Source organism: Pocillopora verrucosa, chromosome 1, assembly GCF_036669915.1.
Source record: "Pocillopora verrucosa isolate sample1 chromosome 1, ASM3666991v2, whole genome shotgun sequence".
Taxonomy (NCBI): Eukaryota; Metazoa; Cnidaria; class Anthozoa; order Scleractinia; family Pocilloporidae; genus Pocillopora; species Pocillopora verrucosa.
In genome coordinates this window covers 7,679,074-7,689,596 of record NC_089312.1, presented here as the reverse complement: position 1 = coordinate 7,689,596, position 10,523 = coordinate 7,679,074, and the positions used below count along the sequence as shown (strand labels likewise).

The 10,523-nt window shown below is 36.4% G+C and overlaps 1 protein-coding gene across 1 annotated transcript; it reads right to left on the bottom strand.

The window, feature by feature from the left end:
• Positions 1-1,375: 1,375 nt before the first annotated feature.
• On the bottom strand, positions 1,376-10,461 carry LOC131785946 (peroxisome proliferator-activated receptor gamma coactivator 1-beta-like). The gene is made up of 9 exons (XM_059102904.2): positions 10,146-10,461; positions 9,583-9,643; positions 8,387-8,449; positions 7,407-7,443; positions 5,866-6,865; positions 4,383-4,504; positions 4,075-4,133; positions 3,877-3,963; positions 1,376-3,121 (listed from the first exon to the last, which is right to left on the bottom strand). The coding sequence occupies exons 1-9, from the start codon at positions 10,287-10,289 to the stop codon at positions 2,979-2,981; spliced, it is 1,716 nt and encodes a 571-aa protein (XP_058958887.2). The 5' UTR covers positions 10,290-10,461; the 3' UTR covers positions 1,376-2,978.
• Positions 10,462-10,523: the final 62 nt, after the last annotated feature.

Here is a 10,523-nt window from a genome sequence, read left to right as displayed (position 1 = left end):
CCTTTAACCCCTAAGAGTGACCAGTTTCTAATTTCTCCCTACAATATCAACCCTGAATCAAACATCAAGGTCACGAGAATCAAGGAAATGATCACCAACTTATAATTCTCTTGATTCTTGCACAAATTCTCCTCGTCAGCGCTTTAGGAAATGTGTAGAGAACAGTATGGAGAATTTGCATACTGATGTTAGGGTGCAAACGGTTAAGAGAAAAACAGACTGCTACTTACGGCAATTCAGTTGGACTCAAATTGATAGGGGTTCAGAATCGGTGGAAACTTAGTTTTAAAAGATCGTCGATCAAAATAATGCTTAATGAGTGAAATGTTTAAAAAAAAATTGTGAAAGAAACGGTTTTTAGAATTCAACAGTGAAGCGTTACCTTAAAACACCGTTGAAATTAGTGAGAAACACGTCCAGCATTTGCGCCCGCGATACAACCTACTCTTTTTCCCATGCCTCCGTCTGCCTCCTGCAAATTGAGTGCTATAGATACGTTGTTGACAGAGCTTGTTCGGTCAAGATGCGTGGATATTGGCCGAGTTCATTTTGGGGGTTTTTATGGACCGAGAGAAAGTCGAGATCCATGAAACGCAAAAAGGAGAACGAGGCTAATATCCAGCTGCCATCTTGGTCGAACAGGCTTGGTCAATAAAGGTGTTGTTGTATAGCAAAAAGATGTTCTTATAAAAACCAAGAATGACTTGTTTATTTCCAAAGCCGGTAAAGAAGGTCAACTGTGTCTGTGGCACAATAAACCTACGGAAGTCATTTATGTTTTGTTGTCTTTTTGCTGCTCCTTTTTGCGACCCCATCACCGACGTTGTCCAAAACTTTACTACTATGTAAGTCCGCTCCACGAATTCTGTTTTCTCTTTTGGTGCGGGATCAAAGCGGGCAGTCCCGAGCGGGGCCCATCTTGTCCGCTTGGGTGGCCAATCAGAACACGGGATTCGCTCCACGTTACCCACGAGCGTTACCAGCAATATGATGACCTATTATACTTGACTGAAAAGGAACTCTTCACTCGACTCATAAGATGACTTTCTCCGGGGCTGTGGAAACGTCAGTAACTATCACCATTATTATTAGCCCCCCTCCCCCCTCTTACCCGCAGCAGCACGATTAGACCGTACAGCACTCGAGTTAATTTTTAGCGGATAGTGAACAATGGTTGAGGACAGTCTAGAGTCACTCTAATGTAAGGTATGTGAGCGGCTGCATATATGGACCATCAATCTTCCAAAGAGAACCACGGATGCTGGGGTGAGAGAGGGCAAAAAGGAAAACCCTGGGGACATGGAATGCTTCTATGACTGATGCCGAAAACAGTCATTAAAAAATAGGAGAGACAAGAAGGAAAAGAGGCAACAGGGAATCAATCAGCATATACACTTCATTCTCATGATGTCAAAGAAGGTTCAAAACACAGAGTTGATCTAAATTGTTAAACAAGAATCTCCTTTCCTACTCTTTCTCTAATATTTATTTGTCCAACGGTTATCTCAGTGAAAAAGGTTTAGCACTGTCCTTAGTACACTTAAATTTGACATATTTTCTATAACTACACGATTGTCACTCAGTACATGTACATGTTGACTAGAGACTAAAAATCCCTCATATAGGATATCTAGCTAAGAAATACTTCTCAAGAACCAATATATAGTATTCAAATTCAACAACAGTTGCAGATAAAAAATAAAGTGTCAACAAAACTGTGTTTAATTCAAGGTAACTATTTAACTCAGTTAAACTTAATGTCTAGTTTATCAAAAAAAGAAAACCTTTAATCCAGTGCATTTACCAGAATTAATTAAAAAATTTCTTGTGAATGTTGAAAGATGTAATTGTTAATCACTGAGATTTTGATACCATAAAAAAATTTTAAATTCTGGCATTAAATTCATCTGCACAGATTAAACGCTCAATGTCAGTACTTTCTAATGCCACAAAATACACTTATAATGTAGCTTACTTGTTTTTTGCTTATGAATTCAATACTGGATGAAAATTGATCGTAGTCTGAAAATTTTAAAACTGATCGTCTTTCAGTTATGTCAATATTTCTACACTTCATGTACACTCATCACAAAATTTCTTCCACATTGTGTCAATTATTAGATTGAAAATAATATCATTTGTCAAAAATACTTCAAGGTCCTTTAATGTGAACTGTACAAAATTGAGAATTATGTATTAATATTGTATTGAGTTTGTAGTTCATAACATTGAGTCTACATTTTAAATTCTTGAATGTTTCAGTGAGAACACACGAGCTTTAGTTGACTATATTTCTAGCCAAATTTATTACCAAAATACTGTTTGAGTCTCACTGACTCGGCATATATAAAATGCAATTGCACTGCATGTCTGTTAAAATTCCACCCCCAATAATGATCCATTCTAGACCCACTTGGAAAGAGAAGCTTTCCTTGTTAAGCACAAATTAAGTGGTGTGGAAGTGGACTCACAGGAAGTAATGTGTGATCTAAAGTGGATATAATTTTAAAAACCTTGTAATATGACTGCATTTATATAAAGCAATTTAATAAGATCAAGTTTGGCAGCCATTAGACATTTTACAAGGAATACATTCAAATATGACTTCTCTGCTCCCTGTGAAACTATTAACTTCTTACTAACCGAGTATGAGGGCCAAACTGGGAAATATTGACCCAAGATCATGACAATAAGGACCAAGCTCAGTGAGGTCTGTAAAAAACAAACTGGGGCCAATATTTCTCAGTACAGCTTGAGCAAGCAAAGCTAGTTATTAGTTTATTACACAACACTCTTACCAAAATTGTTTATTTTGAATTTGCTAATTTTCATGCATAAAAATACAAGAGTTATGAGCATTTCTTAGTAAACACTCCATATAACAAAATACGGACCAAGTAATGACCAGTGAATCTACCTCAACCACTATCTTGACATCTAATGACACAGCTTTAACAACCAGCATCTTTGTCTCTACATTAGTACATATATCTTCCCTTGCAAGATTCCTTTCTGCTTTTTAAACTTTTCTGTGACATTCTAAGTAGGGCATCAAAATCCATCTCATCTGATGATGGCGGTCGGCTCAGCTCCTGTTCTTCAAGATAACTGGCATTCGAGTCTGAGAATCAAATTTTTCCATAGTCAGAAAATGAGAAAAATCTCTCTTTACCCACTGATGGGGCTAACAGAAAACTATTTGTCTTTCTTATCCTATACATTCCAGAACCTTATCTGAGTGTGAGATTCAAAAGGTCACTTTGATCTTCAGGGCCATTCTCCTTTCTGTTACAGCACAGAATCTATGAGAGACTATCCTCCAAATCAAAACCAAGGGTGGGGTGTGTTCATCTAATTGTTCATTCCACCCTCCAGTTGCTACACATTCCCTTGTAAATCAGTTACATGTACAAGAATTTGGCATTATAAGTACATCAAGATAACAACTTTTATCTAATAAGTTTGAGGGAATAAATTCCCATAACCTGCTATTTGGTGGTTAATGTGTGGACATTAGAGGGAGAATTTACAGTTTAATCACTTCTGGGAGTTGATGGGCTGGTTATTTACATGACGTCTAACCTACAAGTACTGTACATGTAAACCATAGTTTTATGCAATCTGTGGGCCTCGGGCTTTCTCTATAAGGGAGTTGATTTGATTACATTAATACCCTTCTTTGGCCCTCATGACAATGTTCACAAAAATAAATGGTCAGGTATAAGTTTCAGCTAAATTGAGGATTGTTTAAGATGTGGTTTTGTCAAACAACAGCTAAACCTTGTTTAAATAACCAATCCAATGGGTTAAATAAATAAGGAACAGGTGAAAGGCATTGCAAAATTACATGCATGCTAAAGCTCAAAAAATACTCACCAAAGTCTACATAACTACCACCACAAAATTTCCTTCTTCCACCGAAGCAAAGATCCAAGACAGGAAGGCGTGAATCTTCATTTCCCCCTAAGGAAATAATTATCTTAAAATAAGAGATTTTTCTCATCACCTAAAATCATACAAAAGCTAAACTGAAAAAGGACTCTCAGAAGATTCTAAATTTCTAACAACACTCACTTTCAATAGCTTCAGCAGCAGAGGAGGTTTCAAAAAATGTCACAAAAGCATAGTTGTCCCTGTTGGAAAAAAGGTAAAAAAAAATGCATTTTCAGCTGTGGACAAACAAAAACAAATCAAACCTTTAACTGTTAAGAAAGTTAAAAAAGAAACTAATGCTTAAATTTGAAACAAATCTTTTCAAGCAACTTATAGGTGTAGGAAGAGAACTGTCACAGCCATGGTGCAAATTAAAAATCTGTCATTAGCTAAACAATGGAAACTTTCATCTGGTATTGGAGTTTTCTTATAACAAAAGTATACCCTACCCTTTCTCTCTGAAGTGAACAGTAACTTTTTCAATTGGCCCAAATGGACGAAACCTGCTGAATACATCATCTTTTGTTGTCTTGTTGGATATTTTTCCAATGTACACAATACGCCTCTCTTCCTACAATCATATAGAACATTAAAATTTTAGAACGATCATCATTAACTATTATTTTTTTCTTGTTTTGATCTTCAACTGAAAGAGTTTTTGAACTTTTGGGCTGTCCACCTACAAGAATTAATCCCATAAGAGGACACTGAAAAAATTGGGAGGATGTCTGCTAAGGGAGAGTTTATGACTGGATTGTAATTACTAGTCATGTGAACAGACAGTCTGCCTTCCCCTGGACAAATAGAGATTTGACAAAAGTGATCCACACTTGTTTTTGATAATTTTCAAACTAAATACAAACTTCATTGCTATGAGTCAATTAACATGCATGGGGTGTTACTGGGATGCTGAGTGTCCATTAGCGGGGAGTTGACCATATATACAAAATGTGACTGCACTACAATGTAGATGTTCGACAGAATTAAACTTAGTCTTTTAACAAAGATATTTAATAATTAAACATGGAATGTCCATGAACTTGAACATAAATTTACCCTTAATCTCCCAACAATTGATTTTTACATACAATCCTTGAACATTAGTCACAATAATTTGGTGTTAGATCAAGTGACAACTTCAACCTGTTCAAGCATACTCAATCTTCCTAATAATTCTAAGAAGCATTATGGCAGTTTGCAGTTCAGAAAGCCACGAAACTCTGGAACAAATTTATCTTTCAAATCGACACTCTTAACCTAAATATCATCATGAATACCATCAAAAGTGTTAAACGGATGCAAATTTTTTGAAACGGATGAGCAAACCGCTTAAACGTTTTAGCTAAAGCGTTAAATGGATGCAAATTTTTTTAAACGGATAAGCAAACCGTTTAAACGCTTTCATGAACCGTTTAAACGGATATAAATGGATAGTAAACAAACGGTTTTGCAGCTTAAACGGAAAAGCGTTAGTGTCTGTTTTCCCGTGGAGGGTCACATATTCCCACCGATAGTGCAGCTCCATTTCTGCATATAAACACACACACACAACCCACAATTGCTCCATTTGCTCTGATGAAGGGCTAATGCTAGAAACGTCAGCTTTGAAACTCTTTACAGTGGCCAAGTTACATAATCAACTCAGTTGATAATATTTAATAATTATTACTCTCTAATACTCATTACCTATTTGTTGGCTAATGTATGGATTTCACTGGGAGAAGTTACATGTTAATCACTTCTGGAAGTTAAAGGGGTTCAACCACCAATTGTTAAATTGGTGGTTGACTCCCACCAACCTAAAAATTACAGTACTGTAAAAAAAAAATCAAGCAATCACACAATGCACACAACCTCTGTTTTGGATAGCCACTGCATGGTAGTTTCAATGTAGCAATCAAACAAAACAACAAAAGAAAATGTTCCCTGTACCTTTGCAGTGTTCCTGATGTTATGGTCAAACTTGAACTCTAGTTTTCTTTCAAATTCAATATCATGGAATGTTTTGTTCTTTGTGACACCATTTCTCTTTTCAGTGGGGTCTTTACTCCGAGACCTCCTCCTCCTTCTTCTGTTGTGAGGGCTCCTGTGATGGTCTGCTTCTCTGTCACTACCACTTGATTGCTTGCGCCGCCAGTCAGATTCAGAACGTCTAGGATCATATCGGGATGTCCTTTCATTCTTACACTCTTCATCTGAACTGGAATACTCTCGTCCATCATAACTGTCATTTGAGCACATGCTGTGTCTACGATTGCTTCCTTTATAACAACTTCTGTCTCCATCAGAGCTGTAACTAAACTTCCGATAACTATTCTGTCTCTTATGGTCTTTATCTTTGTCAGTGCTCATTTCCCTGTAGTGATACTCTTCATCACAACTGCTTTCGCCACCACAGCTCTCCTCACAGTACGCACCTCTATAGCGCTTTGGAAGTCTCCTCTTTCTGTCTGGTGAATGATCATCACAGCTTAACCTTCTCTTGTGTGAGTAACGGTTTGGACCAGTTTCTTCAGAAATAGAGTGATGATGATTCTCCATGTCCAGAGACTTTTGAGGACTACATTTCAGAATAGACTCTTTCAAAGTATTGTCATCTTCTGGTTTCAACTGAATAGGTTTTCTCAGTGGAGATCCACTACAGGCATAGTTGTGATCTGTTGCATGATTATCAACATGGGAATTCTTAACAGTTATAGAATTTTCATCCTGTCCTTTTACATCATTGTGAGAAGATCCACCACTCGTCGTTCCATGAACTTCTTGATTTTCTTTATTTTCAGCAGAATGAAAATGTGCAGAATTCTCCTCAGCAAGGGAAGGTAAGCCCCTATTTTCTACATCACATGGAATGTCAAATTTCAGCTCATGTTTCTCAGCAAATGAATTGATCTTGTCTGAAACAGTCTGCATTTCACAAGATGTATCTTTCCTGAAATTATCAAAACATACAATGCCCCTTAGGAGATTTCCATTTCACAACTTGCAAAAAAAGACAGCAGCACCTTGCTACAAAACAACTTCAAAGCAGGTTACAGCAACAACTTGTTGGTATGAAGAAAATAATTTTAGTGGAAATTCATATCAAAGAACACAAACTTAAAAAAAGAATCTCAAAACCAAAATCTGAGAGCAACAAGAAAATGATTCCTTAAGATTTGTCCTTGAAGCAATAGAGGCAAAGTGCTTCATAACAGCAACCTGTAAACTAGCATCTCTCTCAGAATTCAACCTACTACTGTATTTCGTAAACGCTTTACACTCCAAGAGTGATAAGCACCTAATTTCTCCTTGCTGTATCATCCTTGAATCACATATTAAGGTCATGAGAATAGAGAAAATGATCACCAACTAAAGATGCTCTTGATTGTTAAACAAATTCTCCTTGTCAGCACCTTAGGAAATGTATAGAGAACAGTGTGGAGAATATGCATACTGATGTTAAAGTCTAAAGGGTTCAGACAAACACTTACAGAGAGGAAAGCTGAGGTGTGGAGCAATCCATTGAACCTATAGGGACAAACATGGAAAAAAAAATTTGAATAAAGAATTGACAAAATTTACAACCACTAAACTAAACAGTCACAAAACTAAGAGTTTTCTCTCATGCTTTTGCAATACCAAAGATATTTCAATTAAAGCCTAGTCCCTTCATTGCACCTCTTGGGAAAACAGGAATTAGATAAGATAATTAACAATCCCTTGTCACACTAGGAGTCATCTTATAGAGCCTTTGACATTTTGATGGTACACAGGACCCTTGCCCCATAGTAACTTAGTTTCACAAACAAGTTTGCTGCAGAAGAGCTTCAGACTTCAAAATCTTGGGAGACTTTGCATTTATTTTGTCATTCCTTATTTCTTGTTGCCTGACCCTTGCAACAAATCAGTAATTTCCTATATGATTTGAAAAGCATACCAAAACTGACTGCCTATTCTTGATCTGAGTCAGTCAACTCTAATAACTCAACCCTTCAGGGGAAGTTGAAAAAACTTCAAGTTATCAGGAGTTGAAGATACAGGCACTATAATTTAATGCAACTTTAACCAACAAAACCTGAACTGGACTGACATGTTTTGGAGAAAACAAAAAAGGACAAAGACTACAAGGCTGCTTCAAAATAAATTACAGTGAATGTTTTGGACTGCAGCACACTGTTTGTTTTGATTTGTCACATATTGACAGTTGTGGTTCAACATGATTCAAGGTAATGATGGTAAAAATTTAAAGAGAATGACCTGAAAGGAAATGAAAATTGCTCTGAGTTAAGGGGAGGTTCTAGTTATTGAAGGTTTGAGTTAATGAGGGTAAAATTGCAGTAGATGTGTGATGGAAATCCAAGGGAAATTGAATTTGATTTAATTTTAAATCATTGGTATTTTCAAGAAGCTCAAAATCCAAGAAATTATGAGTGTGCAGCAGTTCAGGTATGGTTTAATGACCATGACGTACCTTGTTTTTCCTCATACTCTAAAAACTGCTCCAGTAAGGCGCTCACATCATTAGCTTCAATCCCTGTCAATGAGTGGAGCTCAAATGAGACCATTACACACTTAAAGAAAAATTAAATTTACACAGACAAGTACATGTGTACTTGTACAAGGACACTATCATATAAGTAATCATACAAAAAACTTTCACTGCCTATAGACAGTTGAAACATGTAAAAGGCAGCCATCAGACAGTGTTGCTTTTACCTCAGTAATGAAATAAAGAAAGTTGTTTTTGTATTTTGTCACAAGCATGGGACAAAGCAAAAATTGAGCTTTAAGGGGAAGTGAACCTCAAAATTTTTCATTTCAGCCTCACAGCATGGAATCCTAAGGTTCAAAGTTTGTTTCCTTGTGAGAATTTCGCATTTTTCTTTGTACTGTGCTTGTGACAATAGAAAAAACACCTTCAACTCCCTGAAGCAATTAACATTAAACCTCTCCCTATAATATCCATACAATATTCAGCAAACAGGGATTGAAAATGCTCAAACTTGTTAGGAAGATGTTGCTATCTAGATCTACCAACAAATTGTGGTAACTAATTTACAAGGAAATGTGTTGCAGTTTGCTGGGGAGGATGATTAACAGTAGGATCTTGGGAGTTAAAGGATTAAACAGTGAAGTTACTTATTATGAGATCAAAATTTCAAGTGTGGCCCTCAGCAAGAGGGGATTATGTGTAGCCTTGAGAAAATCAGGAGTCAAACAATTTGCACTGAGTGATGTACATGCCATGCTTTCTCTAAGACATGTGGTCATTTAATGTTTTTTCCTCTGAAGTTTAATCTTTGAGGCCAGTTTAATTTTGGTCTTTGGTTGTCTTGAATTATAGTACCAGCCAAGTGAAAATAAAAAAATTGGCTTTCAAAAGTCACAATTCCCGAGCAACCCCAGGGGAAATTTTAACCAATGTATATAAATACATTAATTTCACAAAAGTAAAGGATTTTTTGGGTTTGTTATAGCAAAGAGCAAGGAAAAAAATTAGTAGTACTGTTACTTTCTTTTGGCTTATTCTGCTCTCAAAGGTTTCTTTTGTAGCTGGTCCTTCACAATTCATTTTCTCTAAATCTTTTTTTATGGTTCAAGACCATCTTTGGAATTTTTTACCTTCATTGAACTGGAATTAAAAAAAATCAAGAACTCACGACTTACCTTCAATAAGTTCACCATCTTCTAACTCGTTCGAAGAAGTTCCCTTTCTCTCGATGTCGTTCTAGTATCCAGAGAGAAAAAAAAACACTTTGTCTTAACAAAGACTCGCGTGAAGTCACGTACACATTTTGAAGAACATTGACATAGCATTTTGATCAAACATATGATAATCATAAAGACAATCACCTACAAAGGTAAGTTTAATGAGCTCATTGTAATGGGAAATTGATCAAGATTCTGGATTCTGAGTCGAGTCAACTTTTCAATTTGAGGAAGACATTATATTTAAAAAAAACCCGAAGTAGCTAAAGAGTCGTTTGGTGAAGATGATTTTCACCAATAATAGCTCAAATTCGACGAAAATTTCAATAACTCTGTTTAATCAATTCAATCAAAGTTGCATGGGTTTTTATAATGCAAGGATTTAAAGATTTAGAGCTCCTTTGACACCACGTGTTATAAACATGCCTGAACACATGACTTACGTTGCCTAAGAACGACTTTTTACCGGAGAAAAAATTATTTCACACAGCTATTTTGTGGCGGTCAAAAGTAGTTCTTACCTGAGACACTTCATGAATTGAAGAACTAGACACTTTACGGGCAACAAAGTTCGGTGCGGACTCGAAATCCTTATGTTTCGAGTCGCTTTGTACATCATGGCACGAAGACACCAAACGCAGTTGTACGGCTTCACTTTTTCGCATACTGCTTCTTTACACATGTATATTTTTTCTATTACAATTCATAAGATTTACTTTTTAAAACTGACGAAGTTTATAACCGACCGAAGAAAACGCCGCTTTACGATAAGAAGTTAAATCATCTGTGTTTTTGACTTAAAACCACGCGGATGAACTTGTTGCGACACAACGTGTACATTCATCCTTTGTCGAGTGGAGCCCGGGACGAGCATACTAATTTTTTAGATTCAGCGGTTT

Excerpts from the sequence above, each read along its gene's own strand:
- LOC131785946 (XM_059102904.2), bottom strand. The coding sequence starts at position 10,289 with ATGCGAAAAAGTGAAGCCGTACAACTGCGTTTGGTGTCTTCGTGCCAT. Across the intron at positions 4,505-5,865 it reads ACATCAGGAACACTGCAAAG|GAAGAGAGGCGTATTGTGTA; the intron begins GTACAGGGAACA and ends ATATGATTGTAG. Across the intron at positions 3,964-4,074 it reads TGCTGCTGAAGCTATTGAAA|GGGGAAATGAAGATTCACGC; the intron begins GTGAGTGTTGTT and ends TTATTTCCTTAG.